This window comes from Oncorhynchus masou, chromosome 10 (genome assembly GCF_036934945.1).
Source record: "Oncorhynchus masou masou isolate Uvic2021 chromosome 10, UVic_Omas_1.1, whole genome shotgun sequence".
In the NCBI taxonomy this organism is placed as follows: Eukaryota; Metazoa; Chordata; class Actinopteri; order Salmoniformes; family Salmonidae; genus Oncorhynchus; species Oncorhynchus masou.
In genome coordinates this window covers 35,737,412-35,760,373 of record NC_088221.1, presented here as the reverse complement: position 1 = coordinate 35,760,373, position 22,962 = coordinate 35,737,412, and the positions used below count along the sequence as shown (strand labels likewise).

Here is a 22,962-nt window from a genome sequence, read left to right as displayed (position 1 = left end):
AGCACTTATTTTTCCTAAGAGTGTACTACATGCCTTTTGTAGTATAGAATGTATGCCATCATGTTGTAAGCTACAGTGAAAGCAAGTCACTGCCTCTAGAGAATGACAAAACCACTATCTTTCATTTTCACATTCACCCACTGCAAAGGGTATCCTTTTAGCAATGTTAAAAGTCCCTGCAGCCCAATGGCCTTTTCTCTGCCCCAACTTAACAATGACACCCTATTTCCTATATAGTCTTCTACTTTTGACCAGAGGCATATGGGCCCCGGTCAAAAATAATGCACTACAAAGGGAGTGGGGAGCCATTTGAGACAAAGCCAGAGAGATGTTGACTCATACATTTGGAGCGGTGCGTCCGCCTGGCTGGTGGTGTGTGTGTGTGTGTGTGTGTGTGTGTGTGTGTGTGTGTGTGTGTGTGTGTGTGTGTGTGTGTGTGTGTGTGTGTGTGTGTGTGTGAGAGAGTGTGTGTGTCAATAGGGTGATGAGAGACAGAGGAGAAGCCTGAGCCCTCTCAGCAGCCAAGGTGTTTAAACTTTGTACATAGGTAATTGCCAAACTGAGACTGAGACAGATCCCCTGTCTATGCCTTCAATAACACTGTTTGGCCTCAGAGCCGAGGGCTCTTATCCATGGAAATGCTCCCTAATTGTACTGAGCTCAATGGTAAACAAGAACAAACAAACAAGTTTGTGCCTGAGGGTGAAATGGCAGTCTTTTCGACTGAAACTGCATGACTTTTACTGTGAAACCTCACAGTTAGTTATGCAGTTGAAGTCGGACGTTTACATACACTTATGTTGGAGTCATTAAAACTTGTTTTTCAACCACTCCACAAATGTCTTGTTAACAAACTATAGTTATGTCAAGTTGGTTAGGACATCTACTTTGTGCGTGACACAAGTCATTTTTCCAACAATTGTTTACAGACAGATTATTTCACTAATAATTCACTGTATCACAATTCCAGTGGGTCAGAAGTTTACATACACTAAGTTGACTGTGCCTTTAAACAGCATGGAAAATTCCAGAAAATTATGTCATGGCTTTAGAAGCTTCTGTTTGGTGAATTGACATAATTTGAGTCAATTTGAGGTGCACCTGTGGATGTATTTCAATTGTAGAACTCCACAAGTCTGGTTCATCCTTGGGAGCAATTTCCAAACGCCTGAAGGTACCACGTTCATCTGTACAAACAATTGTACACAAGTATAAACACCATGGGACCACGCAGCCACCATACCGCTCAGGAAAGAGACACATTCTGTCTCCTCGAGATGGACATACTTTGGTGCGAAAAGTGCAAATCAATCCCAGAACAACAGCAAAGGACCTTGTGAAGATGCTGGAGGAAACAGATACAAAAGTATCTATATCCACAGTAAAACGAGTCCAATATCTACGTAACCTGAAAGGCCGCTCAGCAAGGAAGAAGCCACTGCTCCAAAACCACCATAAAAAAGCCAGACTACGGTTTGCAACTGCACATGGGGACAAAGATTGTACTTTTTGGAGAAATGTCCTCTGGTCTGATGAAACGAAAATATAACTGTTTGGCCATAATGACCATCGTTATGTTTGGAGGAAAAAGGGGCATGCTTGCAAGCCGAAGAACACCATCCCAACCGTGAAGCACAGGGGTGGCAGCATCATGTTAAGGGTGTGCTTTGCTGCAGGAGGTACTGGTGCTCTTCACAAAATAGATGGCATTATGAGGAGGGAAAGTTATGTGGATATATTGAGGCAATATCTCAAGACATCAGTCAGGAAGTTACAGCTTGGTCGCAAATGGGTCTTCCAAATGGACAATGAACCCAAGCATAATTTAAAAGTTGTGACAATATGGCTCAATTAAGGACAACAAGGTCAAGGTATTGGAGTGGCCATCACAAAACCCTGACCTCAATCCTATAATTACACCAGCTCCGTCAGGAAGAATGGGCCAGAATTCACCCAACTTCTTGTGGGAAGCTTGTGGAAGGCTACCTGAAACGTTTGACCCAAGTTAACAATTTAAAGGCAATGCTACCAAATACTAATTGAGTATATGTAAACTTCTGACCCACTGGGAATGTGATAAAGGAAATAAAAGCTGAAATAAATCATTCTCTTTACTATTATTCTGACATTTCATATTCTTAAAATAAAGTGATGATCCTAACTGATGTAAGACAGGGAATTTTTACATTTTATTAAAATGTTGGGAATTGTGAAAAATTGAGTTTAAATGTATTTGGCTAAGGTGTACGTAAACTTCCATCTTCAAATGTACATACTCAGAAAAAAAGAGTTAAAAGCGGGTTCTTTGTAAGGCAAATGGTTGTACCTAGAACGTTAACATCTTAAGAACTATTTCTGGAAGAAAGGGTTATTTGATTATTCTTTGGAAGGCAAGAAGGGTTCTACATAGAACCATATATAATATTTCCTAGCATGTCTGTTATTTTGCATGTGCATTATTTGGTTGATTCATTTTATGCAACACAAAAATAAAGAACATACAGTTTTCTAAACTAATCCAATCTATTGGATGTTTTGCACCCGTTACTGAGATGGTTGTTCCAGTTTGGATGACTGACAGTCTCAGTATTCAAGTTGCCTTACTCTGGCAGTCAGTCTGAATGCAGGTGATTAACAATGCCACTTGTTGGATATCCTAACTCTGGATGGATTCCAATAGGAGTTACACGTCACTTTGTAAGCCAGCATGTGACTTGCAGGCTTGATGTGACTTGTAAACCAGGAGATTCTTAACTCTGTGTTAAATTAGTGATAGTGAAACAAAGCTTGATGAAGCATTGTGGTTTTCCAATAGTCTTGAAAACAGGTTCATTACTCAAGGCATTGATTAACACAGTGTACATTAGTGGCACCTGCTGGTAAAAATAATTTACAGCTGCCAAATTATTATAGATGACGTCCCACACCCCATAACACGTGCGCAACAGCCTTTTGTCTTCTACCAAACCAATTCCAAACCAATCAGGTGGTTGTTCGATGAAACTAAACTTCAGACATCATTGATCACATGCTTCTGATAAAGTGATACAGGCATCAGCACACTGCTTTGAAGTATACTGCGTAGAGATTTTGATGCATGCCTCAGAGCTCCAGTATCAAACATCACTAGACATAACTAGGCCCCCAAAGAAATGCCTTATCATATATGTAATTTATTGTCATAAATAATTTAAAAAACACTTTATTATACACAGACTGGCAGTAACATTTTTATGAAGGCATTTAAAGGTCTATGGAATTGTTATAAAACTGCAGCTCTGGGATAATGGTCTTATTGAACCTTTAGTAAAAGTGAACTGTCAGACCACTCAAGCATCCTCAGCTTGTAACTAGTAACATGCAATTTCATGATACAGACTTTCATGAAACCTGTCATTTTCAGAGCATCCTCTGTTTTTCAGACAACACAAAACTTCTCAAACTGTGATATCTACTTGATAATCTATCTAATTTACATCTTTTCCTGCAACTGATCTTCCAACATACCTGTAACTTTCTCTATCCCCTTTCATTTGGAATATTTTTTACCAGCACTCAATAGTCATCAAAATACCTTAATTAGTAAGAGACCTTGAACAAATATTTTCTGCACTAGATGTACAGTAAACTGCCTCCAGTTTTCTTGTAGATGTGAATGGATGGATATATCTCGCTGAATTTGCTTGATCTGGTGCCACTGCCAAATCTATGGGGAAGGTGATGAAGTTAAAACACTGACAAGTCTTTACTGCACTCTATATTTACCATCATCTAACAAACATTTGCTTCTTCATGGCATAGATAGAAGATGAAACAAAATAAGAAATTGCACACTACTCATCGAGGGATACATTAGATACGGATGGTTGAATTCAACTGAAGCTATTATTTATTTCCTTTGTATAAGTTGTGTTACGTCCCTAAGGTACATGTTCATGTGCTGTCACAGTGTCTCTTACAAAGACTGTAAGATTAATTTATTTGACATGATCACCGGAATAATTACATATTTCTCTGTAATCATGACAAAAAAACACATTGAAGGCAATTTCTTGACTGGATGCATTGTTATACATTTGATACATCTGAAATGAAAGTATATTTAAAATGAACGGGAAGTATCCACTGTATACTGTACTTCCTGCATCTCAATAATACATTGCAGTCTAGTGCATGCATCCATCAATGTATTTACTGTAACAGTGCTAGAGTGCTTTGAAGGCAACCTTTTGTATGAGATTTACCGTTTGGTGAAGTGGATTAATCATGCCACCGTCTGTAAGTACGACAGTAACTCACAAAAAAAAGAAAAACACCAAGACCATGTTTTGCCATGCCGAGGGGTGTGTTAGTGAGTTTGTGGATCCAACTATATGGTGATTTGTGAGCCCATGCAGGTTCACATAAGAGTGAACTGACTGTCGAAGCTGCATTAGAGGCTGTAATGGTTGTACTCTGAGACTATTCTATGTTATTCTAAGTTACGTCAAAACAACATCTTATATTACCAGAACGAAGGAGAGGTAGAGTGGAGTGTAGATGGGAGATGAAGGGATGGGAGAGGAGAGGTGGATTGGAGATGGGAGATGAAGGGATGGGAAAGGTGGAGTGTAGATGGGAGATGAAGGGATGGAAGAGGAGAGGTGGAGTGGAAATGGGAGATGAAGGATTGGGAGAGGAGAGGTGGATTGGAGATGGGAGATGAAGGGATGGGAGAGGTGGAGTGGAGTGTAGATGGGAGATGAAGGGATGGAAGAGGAGAGGTGGTGGAGATTGGAGATTAAGGGATGAGAGAGGAGGTGGAGATGAAAGAATGAGAGAGGAAATGGGAGATGAAGGAATGGGAGAGGTGGAGATGGGAGTTGGATGGGAGAGGTGAGGTAGTGATGATATATGGGAGATGAGGGATGGGAGATGAAGGAATCGGAGAGGAGAGGTGGAGATGGGAGATGAACAGATGGGAAAGGAGATGGAAGATGAAGATTTGGAGATGGAAGATGAACAGATGGGAAAGGAGATTTGGAGATGGAAGATGAAGGTATGGGAGAGGGGAGGTGGATGGGAGAGATGAAAGATGGGAGATGAAGGAATGGGAGAGGAGAGGTGCAGATGGGAGATGAACAGATGGGAGAGGAGATTTGGAGATGGGAGATGAAGGGATGGGAGAGGAGAGGTAGAGATGGGAGATGAAGGGATGGGAGAGGAGAGGTAGAGATGGGAGATGAAGGGATGGGAGAGGAGAGGTAGAGATGGGAGATGAAGGAATGGGAGAGGAGAGTTGGAGATGGGAGATGAACAGATGGGAGAGGAGATTTGGAGATGGGAGATGAAGGGATGGGAGAGGAGAGGTAGAGATGGGAGATGAAGGGATGGGAGAGATAGAGATGGGAGATGAAGGGATGGGAGAGGAGAGGAGAGGTAGAGATGGGAGATGAATGAATGGGAGAGGAGAGGTAGAGATGGGAGATGAAGGAATGGGAGAGATAGAGATGGAAGAGGAGAGGTAGAGATGGGAGAGGTAGAGATGGGAGATGAAGGGATGGGGGGGTATAAGGGGTATCCAAAGTCAGATAAAGACACAAGGCAATATTTTTTTAGCTTTCATTTACCTCACTCGGTTAACTCATTTAAAGTAAATTATGCGGGGAACTTGCTCAAACTAGTTCAACGCTCCAGTTATCTCTGGCCTACTTGTTTGCTTCTCTTAATCAGCTTCTCAAATTAAAACAATGCTTTTTTCTTCAGGCAAATTGGATAGGAAAATCTATTTGAGCAACTCATTTTAGATGCTTTTCATAGGTTTCCTTTCATAGGTGTCAGTGCTGAAGAGCACAGTAACTAATTAGTGTAGGATGTGCAGTGTGGGCGGTGAAGTTTGTTTTGTGTGTATGCACACGTGTGTGTAAAAGTGTGTGTTCTGTCCTCCATTCTATAATTTTCTGCTGTGCAAAGGGTGATATATTGGTTCATTACTTTGTAAATTGTTTTTTGTTGCAGAACTTTTACTGCAATCAGACACTACTCTTATGAGCTGGATCAGTGTTTAAAAAGCTGCTGCAATGTCAGACTGGGCAGTTGAGAGAGCTGAGAGTTATAAAACCCTCAGAATTTAACCTAAACCTTGACATTTTGTCCAAAAGTGTCATTAGTAAATAACTGTATTTTATTTAGAAACTTCCACTGCAGTCACTTCTGTTATGATTCTGATGAGTGCTTTACTATTCAGTAGATTCAGAGCTGGATCTCTTGGGTTCCCATGTTATTAAACTGTGTCCAATCTGTCTCTTGTAACAATGTGGGTAATAGAGCTCACCAGCTTGTAGTCCTAAAAAACAGAACTGAGTTACCTCTGGTTTGTTCAGCCATTCCTATGGGAAAAATAGTGGGGAAAGAATAGAGTTTTGGGATAAATGGCAAAAATATGGTCTGAGGTTAACACAGGCTTAGGAGACTAATATGTTTTGTTCTATGAGATGATATCAGTCATTTAACATTAAGAATAAAGCCTTGATGTGCTTTATGTGCTTTTTTTTATGGCATAAATGCTTAAAAATCCACGAGAAGTGATATTAGCTGATGAGTTGTACCCACCCCCACCCTTTTGCCCTTAGAACAGCCTTAATTCATCGGGGCTTGGACTCTACAAGGTGACGAAAGCATTCCACAGGGATGCTGGCCCATGTTGACTCCAATGCTTCCCATAGTTGTGTCAAGTTGGCTGGATGTCCTTTTGGTGATGGTCTATTCTTGATACAGACGGGAAATTGTTGAGCGTCAAAAACCCAACAGCGTTGCATTTCTTGACACAAACCGGCCCGCCTGTCCCCTACTAACATACCCCATTCAAAGGCACATATATCTTGTGTCTGGCCCATTCATCCTTTTAACCTGTCTCGTTTAACCTGCCTCCCTTTTATCTGCATGGATTGAAGTGGATTTAACAATTTACATCAATAAGGGATCATAGCTTTCACCTGGATTTAGCTGGTCAGTCTATGTCATGGAAAGAGCAGGTGTTCATAATGTTTTTTACACTCAGAATATATTTAAGAGGATTAACCTTATGTTAAAACAAAATAAATCAGTGTAGTTTGTAAGACTACAGTTGCTTTTTGTGTCATTTTTGAATGGATGGGGACCCAAAAACAAATGTTGTTATTAAGGTCCTTCTCAGCCCATCTCTCACCCCTCTCCCCTAGAGTTCTCAGTCAGGAGCACGGATGGGATGGGGATTGATCGGATTTCAGCCCTACAGCCTGTCGAGTCCTGTTCTTCTCACCTGGGACATAGATATAGAACAGTTGTTTTATATCTGTGGCCTGGGATCTGAACTCACCCTATATTTCCTGGTTCTTGATTGGAGCTGCGCTGCAGAGGCTGGGGGTAGGACCGGGGGTAGGACCGGGGGTAGTACGGGCGCGACGGCGGGCGGACTGGTCCCCTCATCGTCGGACGGGGAACCCTGTAGGTGAAACACCTACCGAGGTTGAGTGGCACAACTCTCTCATACTGTCTTATATACATACTGTATACTATCTCTCTATCTTAGAAATATATTGTATATATATCTGTGTTATATTCTACATTACATGCATCTGAAATGAAACTATACTAAGTGTGCTATAGTACTGAATACAACACAGCAGCAAAGACCCACCCATAGTTATGTGATTCTATTTCTACAGACTAACTCACAAATATGACTATTTTTCTATGGAACTACTATTGTTTTCACTCTACCGTCCCATCACCAAACCACATAACTGTCCATCAGGCTAAGAAAGTAGCTCCACATCAACTACATTACATCCATATTAAAAATGGACCACTGCCCAATAGAGACTGACTCAGCATTCTGTGGATGGAAAGATTTACTTTCTGATGAATGAGGTCTTTAAGGCTGGATCATATTTCTTAACAGATTACAGGGCATCGTCCGTGATCAATCAATGGTTAGAGAGTCTTTACTTATCAAAGGGTTTTATTACTGACAAGGATCTACAGATGTAGTATCTTAATTTGAGCCAGTTTTCTCCAGCAGGAAAATAATACAGCAACCGTAAATGTGAATTATTATGTGGATTATAATTAATGGACATTTTTTGTAGGAGTTGATACATTTTACGTTAGGGCAAATTAAGTATGACATTTTAAAGTGGAAATTACAAACTTTAAAAGCCTTTTTAAACCTTGAATACACTACAAGTTTACATTTCCTGCTGCTTTACATTTCCTGCTGTGCACATTAACAAAATAGTGATGAAATGAAGATCCTACATCTATACAGAATGTAACCCTGAGAAACTTGCACAAAAGATTGATCACATTCCCTATTCCATGATCAGTGAATTAGTTACTATGAGACACAAAATGTTGGACAATGTGGTGATACAGTCTGATCTGTGAGATTAAAACTTTAGTGTTTCTCTCTTGGCCTGTGTTTAGGAGAAATATAATACCCTTTTCACATCCTGGCTCCTATACATCCTTCCTACATTGTCCTTTCCAACACGGTTCCAGCAACTATGTTGAATGCCTAACCAAGCCAGTGCATCATAGCTCAGCTCGGCCTGGCACTTGGCACAGTAGTGTGAATCAACCCTCAGAGATATCTCCAACCTTACAGAGATGAAACCTGCCTTGTTGGTCTTAGATACACTGCTTGTGTTCCAAAACCCCAGTGTTTCTCTCATGGTCCCTATGTCTGCATGCCTCTTTGTTTAGAAGAGATATCAGAGAGATCTCCAACCTTAAAGAGATCGAACCTGCCTTGTGGGTCTTAAAGATATAGATCTCTGTTGGACTCCTTCCCCGCCTGCTGTGTTCAGTAAATGCGGAGCTATGCATAAAGAGCCAGGACGACGGCCAAGGAAATGCCACCGCAGCCCACGCCAAAGGTTAACCAGCCAGCCCTGTCAGCATCCTCTTAATTGGGGCTTTGATCAGAAGCTACCAACACCCTTCAATTTTTTGTTTACTCCGCTGGACACTATGCAGTCATCGTTTTATACAGTAATTCAAGGAGAAATTATACTTTCATGTCTTTAATACTTTCATAAATAGGCACTTTCATTCTGGCACAAGCATGGTGATTATGACTTTAGCTTCCTCAAGTCATCAGATGCCTGTCACGGATCAACAACCCCAAAACAGTGATCTGACCAAAGCTTCAAAGCTGTGGTCAATGGGAATTCTTTGCTATATCAATTATTTATCTAAACTATCTGAAAATGGCAATTTTCATTGACCATCCACAGTTTCCCCTCTGTGTTCTGCCTCCCCCTGTAATTTCTCTGTTCAGGTGAGAAAATCGATAGGAAAAAATGAATGGTTTTTCAAGAGGTGTGAAATGTCCTTCCCTCTCGCCGGGCCCTGCCACTCTAGGTTAGTGGGGATGTGAGGGTGAGCTGCACTATTGATGGACTTGATCTCACATCAAACCAGCAGGCTTTACTTACAGGCCTCTCTCTCTCGCTGAGGGGAGCATGGATCTGCATCCCAATACAGGCCTAAGAGGCTTCGTCCGCTCAACACCGATCCAGCCAGGCTGCGTTCCAAATGTCACCCCATTCCCTTTATAGTGCACTACCCTAAGGGCCCTGGTCAAAAGTAATGCACTATAAAGGGAATAAGGTGCCATGGGACGCGCCCCCAGTCACTGATCACAATGGATTAAGTACACAGGTTTAAAGGGCTGATCTCTCACAACCTTATTAGCAACACACTGCTTTACTTAAGTCCCCCATACTAATTAGCTAATGCCATGCTCTTTTTGGAGATCTAAAAGCCTTGTAAATGATATGGAGTCTAAAATTAGTGGCAGGTGTTTCACTGGGGTGAGCAGTCACATTGTGATTGAATTGAATTGAGTTGAAGAATGTGATCAAGGACAAAGGTGGAACATGGACAATAGGAAAATCAAATCAATGAACTGAGCTATTCAAGAGATGAGATTTCTTACAAACAAAAATTACAAAGTTTGGTGCCCACTAACCACGTTTCAATTCACAGTTTTTATGCAAGTAAAGTCATATCGTATATATAAAAAAAACCTGTGATGGAAACAGGAAGTTTCGGTGTAATTTTCTAAATGTTGACAGATAATTTGTTAGTTCGACATGGTGGGATCTTTTTGTGTTAGTAAAATTAATTATGCGGGAAATGGTGGTGGAAACAAAGTCAATTTGAAGTCACGCAACAATATGGTGTGTGGTCCTCCCACTACTTGGAAAACCATGCTGTTTATTAGGCTACAGATCAAATAAATTACGATGAAATTCACAGGGTGGTGAAAGTACACGGTGATGAGCTTGATGCTGCTTTCCAATAACTATTGAGGGTTTTACTCTGGGGACATGATGAGCGATGCTTGACTGCTATTTGACAAATAAAAATATTCTCGCTCTCATCTCATAATAATCTCATTTTGTAGACTAGCTAACCCGCACTGTATCTGCTAGCTGTTGGCTAATGCGCAGGTGCCAAGACCAGAGCCAGAGTAGGCACATTTGCCATTTAACGCAACAGTTTTGTGAAAAAAACTATCGGTAGAGTTGAAAAAGTGATTAGATTTTTATTCGGTACATCATTATTTTGTGTGTGCACTATGTCATCAAGCACTGATTTTTATCCACAACAAGTTCATTTGGTGGAAACACACCTTTGGTTAGAAAATGCACATGTTTTCTTTATGCAGATTCTAGAATATTTGCATGAAAATATTTTGCCAATTGGATTGAAACCTAGCTACTGTCTAACTTTTATATCAATGTGCACGCTAATCATCACATAAGTTGATGATTGGGGACACATTACATGTAAAGGAAATTAATGCCATTAGCAACTGCATGCACAGCGAATACTAAAGTATAATGGGAAAAAAGTTCCAAATGGGTTATTTGGCTGTACCCATAGGATAACCCTTTTTAGTTCCATGTAAAACCCTCTGTGGAAAACCAAAATAAATCTTCCTGGAACCAAGATTTCACATTCTTAAAATAAAGTGGTGATCCTAACAGGGATTTTTTACTTGGATTAAATGTCAGGAATTGTGAAAAACTGAGTTTAAATGTATTTTGCTTAGGTGTATGTAAACTTCCGACTTCAACTGTAAGCTTGTTTTTCTCCGAAGTTTGTAAACATTGTAAATGTAAACAAACACTGTATCCTCATAACATGATTAAAACAATACTTTTTTATATATCATGGACTGTCTGTCCTTGCATCGATAGCTCTGTCTATTAATCTGAGAGTGGTTCATTGCTCGTGGCCCATCCCTCAGCTTTTTACCAAAAAACAGAGGCAGGGCATCCATTTTGTTATTGTTTCATCTGTGGAGTTGCCCTTTAAACGAGATAAAAGTGTCACCAACAAAAAGGTAAACAATGGGCCTATTGCAAATGCAGCATATGGCATTCATTTATCACATGTAAATAGCACTTTTCAGTAGCGCTCAAAGCATGCCATTCCATGAGCGCAGCATTTATTTTTCAACTTGAATCATTGAGCCCAATCAGTCCTCCATGACAACAAAATCATAAACAACAGAGTAGGGCTGGCTAATAAATCCTTAGTTTTGGGGTTATGCTCAGGTAAAACAATTTGGCTAATCTAGACTTCCATATTTCAAAGTCCTATTCTTGAAGATCACGTGGTACAACATTTATTGGAATGATTGGAATTGTGATTTTAATGTAAATATTATCATTTAATCATATCATTGTATGTGGTGATGGGTTAGAAGAAGCCTATATAACCAAACCATAAAGAAAAATTTAACATCCATATATTTTGGCTCCCGCAGTGGTTTAAGGCATTTCATCTCACTGCTAGAGGCATCACTACAGACCATGGTTTGATTCCAGGCTGTATCACAACCAGCCATGATTGGGAGTCCCATAGGGCGATGCACAATTGGCCTAGCGTCGTCCAGGCCAGGGTTTGGCCATCATTGTAAATAAGAATATCCCCCACGGGACAGTTGAGCAAACGTAGGCTAATGTGATTAGCATGAGGTTGTAAGAAACAAACAAAAAAATCCCCGGGAGATAGACATGTTTGATATGGGCAAAAGTTTAAATTCTTGTTAATCTAACTACACTGACCAATTTACAGTAAGACTTGCCTAGTTAAATAAAGGTTAAATAAAAAATATATATGGCCAGCAATATAAACTTTAACATAGATTTATCTTGCAAAATATGTTCTTCAATTGGTAACATACATTGCGGTCTTCTTCTAATGATTTGAGGGGAAAGTAATCTAAATCTAAAGTAATCTAAAAGTAACTGAATGTAATCAGATTACGTTACTGAGTTTGGGTAATCTGAAAGTTACATACTGATTACAATTTTGGACAGGTAGCTGTAATGGATTACATTTAGAAAGTAACCTACCCAACCCTGGACAGCCTATAGGGAGGAGGTCAGAGACCTGGCAGTGTGGTGCCACAACAACAACCTCTACCTCAACGTGAGCAAGACAAAGGAGATTATCATGGACTACAGGAAAAGGAAGGCTGAACATGCTCCCATTCACATCGATGGAGCTGAGATGGAGCAGGGCGGGAGTTTCAAGTTCCTTGGTTTCCACATCACCACCAAACTATCATGGTCCAAACACACCAAGAAAGTCGTGAAGAGGCCACAACAACACCTTTTCCCCCCCAGGAGACTGTAAAGATTTGGCATGGGTACTCAGATCCTCAAAAAGTTCTATAGCTACACCCTTGACAGCATCCTGACCGGTTGCATCACCACCTGGTATGGCAACTGCTTGGCGCTGCAGAGGGTAGTGCGTACGGCCTAGTTCATCATCCAGGACCTACATACTATGTGTTGTCAGGGGGAGGCCAGTCACCCAAGTCATAGACCGTTCTCTCTGCTACCGCACGGCAAGTGGTACCTGAGTGCCAAGTATAGATCCAAAAGGCTCCTTAACAGCATCTAACCCCAAACAATAAGACCGCATATAAGACCGCAAATGGCCACCTGCACTATTTGCATTGACACACCCTCCCTTTGTTTATACATTATACATTATACATGGTTTATTATCTCTACTGGCTGTTTATTATCTATGCATAGTAATTTTACCTCGACTAACCTGTAAGCCCACACATTGACTCAGTACCAGTACCCCCTGTATATAGCCTCGTTATTTTCTTAAAACTGCATTGTTGGTTACAGGCTTGTAAGTGAGCATTTCACGGAAATACCTGTTGTATTCGGGGGATGTGAAAAATAAAAATTGATTTGATCGAAACACATCTTCACTGGAGGAATTTACACAAGATATACTAGGAATGATATGATACTGCATAAGCGTTGGTATGTTTCTTGACACTATAATTAAGAAATAAGTCTTGAGGGGGTGTGGTATAAGACCAATATACCAGGGCTAAGGGCTGTTCTTATGTACAACGCAGCCCTTAGCTGTGGTATATTGACCATATACCACAACCTCCTGAGGTGCCTTATTGCTATTATAGACTGGTTACCAATGGAATTAGAGCAGTAAAAACACAGGTTTTGTCATACCAGTGGTATAGGGTCTGATATACCACGGCTGTCAGCCAGTCAGCATTCAGGGCTCAAAACACCCAGTGTATAATAACAAATATGAACCCTGTAAATAGTGTATATTGTTTTTTATTGACAGGGAGAGAAAAACAATGCTCTAACAGCAGATTAGGGAGGCACAATGGGATTAAGCTGCTCATCTCGCTAGCCTACTGTTTCTAGTATAACATTTCCTATTTCACATCAGTAAAAAAGGCATTACAGTCTCAATATGCATTACTATTTAGGGCATGTCTCTGAATGATTTAGTTTATGTTTGTCATGTCAGAGCTACTGTACTGTATTCAGCTCATTGTGTATCCCCCCCCCAGGTGTTCCTCCTGTCACAGGTCTAAGATATGTTCTGAGATAAAAGTTGGTACAATTCCTTCTCATGCTTAGAATGATTGCTGCATTATCCGTCAGAGTTCTATTAAACACTGGGGGATATAGGCAAAGGTGTGTGGGTGAAAAATAGGTCTATCTATGCAAGTGAAAATCAACTTATTCTTGACTCAATCCTACTCTTCCAATCTGTAGGTTCAACTGACTCTCTCATAGCTAAATTAAATGAGCAGCGCTGTAGTATACTGTAGGTAATGTTTACAAGCCACTGATAAGAATCACTATTGGTCAGTATAGACAAGACATGTCCATACCAACACTATAATAATAATAATTATAATAATGTATCACATTTCTACAGCACTTTTCATAACAATCTTAATGCGATTCAAAAGCAAAAAATAAACAAGCAATACATCATCATGAGTAGTTTAGCTATAGTTAGGTAACCAATAGGCCATGTCTTTGAGTCCATGCATCATCCAAAGATAGAGATGGGAAGTTCATGGCTTGATCAGAGGTAGTATGGTCAGGGAGATGGTTGATGAAGAGTCTGGTGACGATCATGTAGAAGGCTACTCTGGGAACCAGCATGAGTCGTGTAGCTACTGGACTTCTCCTCCTTCACAATGTATGGCATCCAGTTGGGTGACACATCAGCAGCTCTTGGTGCCAGAAAGCTCACCACACACAGTTCAGAGTACTAGCCAGTCGTCCCAAACACAAGCCCTCTGCCTCAGCACTGCATTAATTTACTGCATCTCCCATTCTTCTCAGGCTTCAGGTGACTCTTAAATTGATGTTTTCAAAAGATCAGGAACCAGCAGCCAGGTGAAACAACAAAGCTGGTACAGTGTCCAGATGCATCATTCGAACAAAAACAATTGGCTAGCTAACAAGCCAAAATCTGCCAGTCTATCTGCAAATCTGTGGGTAAAAAAACACCAGAAATATGCACTAAAACTCAATGTTATCAAAAACAAAATAGTGATAAAAAACAAATAACAACTAATTAAATATGTACACATTTAAGTTCTCTGTTTCGGCTGGTGCCATGGCAACTACAGAACAATAAATATATGACTCTGCCATCTTCTCTTGCTCTCCCCCGACTGACACAGCCCTTCAACACTGACAATGTGCTTCAGCCTCTTCCATCATGTAATGTCCAACCAACACGACTAATTGCCATGATGAATCATCATATAAATATATCACGCCAGTTCAGACCTTAGGGTAGGCCTGGGTATGCGTAGATTTTATCCAGTATAATAGGACAGTATAGTAGGCCAGCCTACCTCAAGCGTGGTACAGCTCCAACCATGGCTCAAAGCATTCAGTGTGCCATTGATGAATGTGCTTGGGGAATCTCCAAGCCCATTGATAAAGTGTGAGGTGCCTGTAGTTGTGCAGCACAGTGTCATTACTAATCAGCCATATCCGTTACGCCCCCCACTGTCACAGCAAAGATGCTTGAGACGCTTGAGAATCTTGGCCAGGAGGATGGATAAATACATAGGCTAGACGCCGACCAGATTATCTAATATAATCCAATTTTGTCCATTTCTAATCCACAGAGTAGGCGTAGGCCTGAATACAAGATACCATGAATTGCTGTGTCATAAGACGTGCACATTTACAACTTTCTCTCTGCCACCAGGTTCAGGAGCGAGCAGACCAGGGGAGTGCCACCATTGATATCCGGGTCTAGGGCTTCCTTGTGTGTCTGCTTCCTCCTCAGGTTGTCCTTTCTCCCCTCTGCAGGTCCAGTTACAGCCTCATCCCAGTACCCGGCTTCCAGCACCAGTCCCAGCACCAGACCACCAGACGAAGTGCAGAGGAGGGACCAAAGATCAAACCTTCACCTGGTGATCAGGCCACAGGAAAGTAACACCATGGGCCTGTGGGTCTAAGGCACCTTTGTGTGTTTGCTTGCTCGTCAGGCTGTCCTTCCTCCCCTCTACAGACCCAGATACCAATCCAGCACCTGAACCAGCCCCAGTTTCTTGTTCCCGGTTCCTGTTTTTTCCACCCTGGTCCCAGCACCAACAAGACTTCAGTCCTGGCCCCAACACCAGCAACAACCCTGGATACAGCACTGACCAACCACAACTGCCACCTCCATCCAGCAACTGCCAGCCCAGACCCCACCCACAACACAAAGACACAGACACATTGTGGACTGACTGATGGACAGATTGCTTTTGTTTTTGCTTTTCCTTGATTAGATGACCATTTGGTTTGCCTAATTTGACTTGATAGTTTATTGCTATAATTATTTATCATTTTGAATTTTGAAAAACCAAATTAAAGGACCTTAACCTTTTCAGGGTTCTTACCTAACCTTAACATTTCAAGGTTCTTGCTATGTAAAGAGTTTGGGGATATTATGGCATCATTTTGAGTGGAAGATAAAGTTTAATGTCAAAATCTGGTGTATTAGGTAAATAAGACAGATGTCAAATAATGCATTAAGTTAATGAGATCATGTTGCATTGTGACTATCAAATCAAATAAAAATGTATTTGTCACATGCACCGAATAAAACAGGTGTAGACCTTACAGTGAAATGCTTACTTACAAGTCCTTAACCAACAATGCAGAGTTCAAAAAAAATATTTACTAAATAAACTAAAGTAGAATAAAAATAAAAAGTAAGACAAGAAAATTACGTAACAATAACGAGGTTATATACAGGGGGTATCGGTACCGAGTCAATGTGCAGGGGTACAAGTTAGTCGAGGTAATTGTAATTGTAAAGTGTCTATGCATAAATAATAGACAGCGAGTAGCAGCAGTGTAAAAACAAACAGCGTGGTCAATGGAAATTGTCCGGGTGGCTATTTCTAATTGTTCAGCAGTCTTATGGCTTGAGGGTAGAAGCTGTTAAGGAGCCTTTTGGTCCTAGACTTGGCACTCCGGTATCGCTTGCCATGCGGTAGTGGAGAGAACAATCTATGACTTGGGTGACTGGAGTCTTTGACAATTTTGGGGGTCTTCCTCTGACAACACCTAGTATATACAGTGGGGCAAAAAAGTATTTAGTTAGCCACCAATTGTGCAAGTTCTCCCACTTAAAAAGAATAATTTAATTAATTAATGTAATTTTCATCGTAGGTACACTTCAACTATGAAAGACAAAATGAGGGAAAATCACATTGTAGGATTTTTAATGAATTTATTTGCTAATTATGGTGGAAAAGTATTTGGTCAATAACAAAAGTTTATCTCAATACTTTGTTATATACCCTTTGTTGGCAATGACAGAGGTCAAACGTTTTCTGTAAGTCTTCACAAGGTTTTCACACACTGCTGGTATTTTGGCCCATTCTTCCATGCAGATCTCCTCTAGAGCAGTGATGTTTTGGGGTGTTGCTGGGCAACATGGACTTTCAACTCCCTCCAAAGATTTTCTATGGGGTTGAGATCTGGAGACTGGCTAGGCCACTCCAGGACCTTGAAATGCTTCTTACGAAGCCACTCCTTCGTTGCCCGGGCGGTGTGTTTGGGATCATTGTCATGCTGAAAGACCCAGCCTCGTTTCATCTTCAATGCCCTTGCTGATGGTAGGCTTTGTTACTTTCGTCCCAGCTCTCTGCAGGTCATTCACTAGGTCCCCCCGTGTGCTTCTGTGATTTTTGTTCACCATTCTTGTGATAATTTTGACCCCACGGGGTGAGCCCCAGATCGAGGGAGATTATCAGTGGTCTTGTATGTCTTCCATTTCCTAATAATTGCTCCCACAGTTGCAGATTCAGTCTTCCCAGCCTGGCGCAGGCCTACAATTTTGTTTCTGGTGTCCTTTGACAGCTCTTTGGTCTTGGCCATAGTGGAGTTTGGAGTGTGACTGTTTGAGGTTGTGGACAGGTCTCTTTTATACTGATAACAAGTTCAAACAGGTGCCATTAATACAGGTACCTAGTGGAGGACAGATGAGCCTCTTAAAGAAGCAGTTACAGGTCTGTGAGAGCCAGAAATCTTGCTTGTTTGTAGGTGACCAAATACTTATTTTCCATCATAATTTGCAAATTCATTAAAAATCATACAATGTGATTTTCTGGATTTTTTTTTTCAAATTTTGTCTGTCATAGTTGAAGTGTACCTACGTTGAAAATTACAGGCCTCTCTCATCTTTTAAGTGGGAGAACTTGCACAATTGGTGGCTGACTAAATACAGTGCGGCTATGTGGCGGAGTTCCGACACGCTAACAGCAGAGGGTACCTGGAACCCAGAAGCGCTGTTCGACATGTTCCTGCATGGATTATCGGAGGAGGTAAAGGATGAGCTGGCAGCCCGATAACTACCGACGGATCTTGACTCACTCATCGCTTTAACCATCCAGATCGATGGTCGGCTTCGGGAACGTAGGAGGGAGTAGAGGTTCGAATGCAGTCCCAATCGCTCACTCAGGGATCCCACCTTGTAGCTGATGAACTCACCTCTTCCCGAGCCGATGCAGGGCTGGGCTGTCTCCAGCCAAACGCGTACGCAGACTTGAGACCCAGAGTTGTCTGTATTATGGTACTGCCGGTCATTTTGTGTCTACTTGTCCCTTCAAGAGAGCTAGCTTATTTGTTGGAGTACACTGGTGGGTCTGAAAGATAATTGTTCTTCTCCCCTTACTCACCCCCCTCTCTATGCCACCCTGCTTTGGGGCGACCAGTCCAAGTCTCTCCAGGTACTCATCGTCTCGGGGGTCGAAATGAATATCATGGACGTTACCCTGGCGTCCAAGCTGGGCAATCCCCACTCAACCCCTCTCCATTCCCATGGTGTTAGAGCGCTGGACGGGCGCTCTATATGCCGGGGCACCCACCAGACCACCCCCGACTACTAGAGTCAGGGAACCACAGCGAGGCTATCCAATTCCTGCTGGCTGAGTCTCCGCAGGTCCCCGTGGTATTGGGATTCTCTTGGCTCCAGTGACATACTCCCTCCATTGACTGGCCTACTGGGGCCATTGTTGGCTGGAGCCCGTCCTGCCACACTCATTGCCTGAAGTCAGCTCTGCCTGCACCGGGATGTCTTCCTGGGGCTTGGAAATTGCCCCGGACCTCTCCTCCAGTTCCGCAGAGTACCAGGACCTCCGGTAGGTGTTCAGTAAGGCCCGGGTCACTTCACTTCTGCAGCACCGACTGGTATCCAAGGAGGTCAAGTCTGAGGCACTGGCACGTCGCTTTAGGGCCACGGCTACACCCCCGGAAGTGAGACCTGTTCCCCCCGCTACAAGATTATTAGCCCCTCTGCTGTTCATCCTCTGTTGCCCTGTACCCTCTGTATTTTATTTTTCCTACCTTTTCTGTGTCTAGAGTCAAAACCATCTCTGACTGCTCCCATCTCTGACTGCCCCTTGCCCCTCCCCCCATGTCAGCATACGCCTGATGGTTCGACCACTGGGCAGGGGTTTCCAGTACCTGGTTGACTGGGAGGGCTATGACCTGGAGGAGAGGTGCTGGGTTCCCGCTAAAGACATCTTGGACCTGTTCCTCACTGCCAACTTTGTCCAACAGCACCCCAGTCAACCAGGTATCCGCTAGGTGGAACGGGGGGGGGGGGGGGGGGGGGTACTGTCATACCCTGATCTGTTTCACCTGTCCTTGTGCTTGTCTCCACCCCATCCAGGTGTCACCCATCTTCCCAATTATCCCAAGTGTATTTATACCTGTGCTCTTTGTCTCGTTCGTTCAAGTTTCCCAGCCTTTTTCCTGTCAGCGCCTATCGTTTCCCAGCCTTTCTTTGCTAGTCCTCCCGGTTTTGACCTTTGCCTGTTATGACCCTGTACTCGCCCGCCTGACCTCTCTGCCCTGCCTGTCCCTGATTCTGAGTCCGCCGGCAGTCCTGTACCTTTGCCTTACCCTGGATTTTCGACCCCTGCCTGCCTTGACTTGTCTTTGCCTGCCCCTGTTGCTACAATAAACAGTGTTACTTTGACAGTCTGCATCTGGGTCTTACCTTGATCTCTGGTAGTCCTGGTAATCCATCTGGCCCTGCGGCTTTGTGAATGTTGAACTGTTTAAAGGTCTTACTCACATCCACTCCGGGGAGCGTGATCACACGGTCAGCCGGAACAGCCGGTGCTCTCATGCATGCAGCTCTCATGCAGCTCATGTCTGGGTTTCACTTTGTAGTGCGTAATATTTTTCAAGTCCTGCCACATCTGACAAGCATCAGAGCCGGTGTAGTAGGATTCAATCTTAGTCCTGTATTGACGCTTTGCCTGTTTGATGGTTCGCTCCTTTAGCTCGGTGCGGATGTTGCCTGTAATCCATGGCTTGGGAAATGTACATACGGTCACTGTGGTGACGATGTCGTCAATGCAATTATTGATGAAGCCGGTGACTGAGGTGGTGTACTCCACAATGCCATTGGTTGAATCCCGGAACATATTCCAGTCTGCTAGCAAAACAGTCCTTTAGCATCCGCATCATCTGACCACTTCCATATTGCGTGAGTCACTGGTACTTCCTGCTTTAGTATTTGCTTGTAAGCAGTAATCAGGATGATATAATTATTATTATTATTAATTATCAGATTTGCAAAAATGAAGGGTGAGGGAGAGCTTTGTATGCTTTGCATGTGTGTGGAGTAAAAGTGGGATTTGGGCCTTGTCTTGACAAAGCAGTATATATTTTGCATCGGACTCATTAAAGAAAAACTCTTTGTCCAGTTCTAGGTGAGTAATTGCTTTTTTAGGTCATAAGAGATGGTAGCAGCAACATTATGTACAAAATGAGTTACAAACAATGAGAAAAAACAAACAAAATAGCACAGTTGTTTAGGAGCCCGTAAAACGGCAGCCATCCCCTCCGGCGCCATTATCATCAGTATTATACACTGTAAAAATTGTAACTTGTTTTTAAGGTAACTTATGTTACTGTAAATTCCAATAAACTTTGTTTTAACTCTACATTACTGTAAAGAAGGCACTTATTTACAATAATGTACAGTAACATGCTGTACTTCTTTTTACAGTAACTTACAGGTAACTGTTTGTCAGTAATTTACCATTAAAACAAGTTGTGTTTTTTACAGTGTAATATAATGAATTAAGACTAAGAGTGTTGAATCAACAATTAAAATGTTGAGTCTCTGTGGACCCATGTTTACACCGAAACAGTGTTAAGTGTTAACTCTGCTTAGTGTACAGTCTTATTTAAATATTTCCCAGTGTGTGCCTTGCCTTTCGAGTAAATTGTAGAGTTACCACCCATGACTGAATTTATTAGTTACAGAGACATGGTTTCAAGGCTAATGAAATCATTTTGTTTTTTATAAATGTTTGCAATATTGAATGCTGGGTAATATGATAATGAGCTGCGTATGACTTGCAGGCCATTGTACTAGGGTGAAGCTAGGCCCCCAAAATAAGGTCTTAAGAAAAAAATGTATGGTGTTGTGTTAAATATATATGTTGAAAGGTAACATATCCACTTAGGATGTCACTTGGTGAAGTCCATAGGACTGGAAATGGATGAATGCAACAAATATGTATCTGTCACTAATAAATACAGTAACTCTACAATTTACTCAAAAGGCATGGCACTGGGAAATATTTGAATAAGGCTTTACACTACGGAGTGTGTAAATTTAACACTGTCGCGGTGTCTATATAGATCCACAGACTCAATCCTTTCATGGTTGATTGAACACTGTTCATTTAGACTTTCTTTAACAATGGAGAATTTGCCGTGTCGATTCTCTACGAGCAGAGAACATTGGGGGAAAACAAAATCATGATGTTTTGAGTGGAATGGCTATCCAGTCAACACTGCTGCATTGTTTTGATCACATACAATTGTCACACTTAGCTCATTCGGCCTACCTAAATAAGCAAATGGTACAAATGCAATTGCATCTAAATGAGAATTGAACATTTAAAATGATTACGACTGATCAATAGACCATGCAAATTAAAACAATAAACACCAAACATCCCTACCTTAAATTCCTCCAGGATCTTGTAAGTTTTCCCCCTGTATTCACAAAAGTTTTTAACCTCCTTGCATTCAGGACAGCATCCATTGTGCTCCACTTTTGTGCACTTAGGGTGTATCTTGGGGCATTCCGGCTGGTCGCACACTGGCCCATCCTCAGTGCACACGCATGGGCAGTTCGAGTGTCCTGGGAAGAAACGCTCCCCCAGTTTGTAAACGAAGCCACTGTCGTCCACGCAAACTTTCCCCCGGTAATCGTCGAAAATTATGTTGTCGCTGTTGGCAGTTCGCTCTGCCTCGTCCGCGACGTAATCCTCGGGACTGAGGGAGGCTGGTGACAAGGTGGCGTGGAGGACGAGGAGGACAATGCAGGGTGTTGGAAAGAGAGGGCCCATCCTTCGCCGCGGTATTCCTATTGCAGTCAAGGAAAGGGTCGAAGTTGCATTTACTTTGCCCATTCCATTCCCAGTCTGTGCAGCACGAAGGCCAAATTAACATGCTGATGATATCATGCAAATAGAATGGTATATATTCATTTAGAAGTATCCACAGCAACGGACACAATCCCAGAAAAGATTTACAATCTAACACAGCAAATTCTCAAGTGTTAATTCAACACTTAGTGTTAAAATTAACACGGGTCCAGTGTGTTGATCCAGGTGTTAATTTAACACGAACATAATTAATTTAACACTCACTGATGTAAAAGAACCCCTGTGTTGGTGTTAATAACCCGTGTTAAATTAAAACCATGCTCATCTTTATCATATTTCCCAGTATGCTCTATTGCAGGTGGCTTTTTAGAATTGTTTGTTTCAATATCTATGTTTGTGCATGTACATTGATTGGTTAATTAATATTATGCTACTCAAAAATAAATAACAAACGTTTTTCTAATCTAATCCAATCTGTGAGCTGGATTTATTGCACTATAGGCCCGGATTACCGCATTACAATTTACTGCATTTCAATACATTTTGCCATGGTGCAGAGAGAAACATTTGCATTTCTACACTTTTTGTTATGAGGCTAAGAGAAAATGTTGAAGTTTTAAAGCTAATTTCCTACAATTCCACAGTTTTTGCCATGGGGCAGAGAAAAGATATGTTACCCGTTACCGAAA

At 41.8% G+C, this 22,962-nt stretch overlaps 1 protein-coding gene across 2 annotated transcripts in view; it reads right to left on the bottom strand.

Annotated features, from left to right (window-relative positions):
• Window positions 1–22,234, bottom strand: part of LOC135546986 (von Willebrand factor C domain-containing protein 2-like) — a 32,985-nt gene extending 10,751 nt beyond the window's left edge. Inside the window, exons 1-2 of one of the 2 annotated variants that reach the window (XM_064975547.1) lie at window positions 21,845–22,234; window positions 7,337–7,462 (exon numbers count right to left, since the gene is read on the bottom strand). In XM_064975547.1, coding sequence (XP_064831619.1) covers window positions 7,337–7,462; window positions 21,845–22,234 — 516 coding nt within the window. The remainder of the gene's footprint in view (window positions 1–7,336; window positions 7,463–21,844) is intronic. The other variant, XM_064975548.1, reaches the window with a different exon arrangement.
• Between the last annotated feature and the right edge of the window lie 728 nt (window positions 22,235–22,962).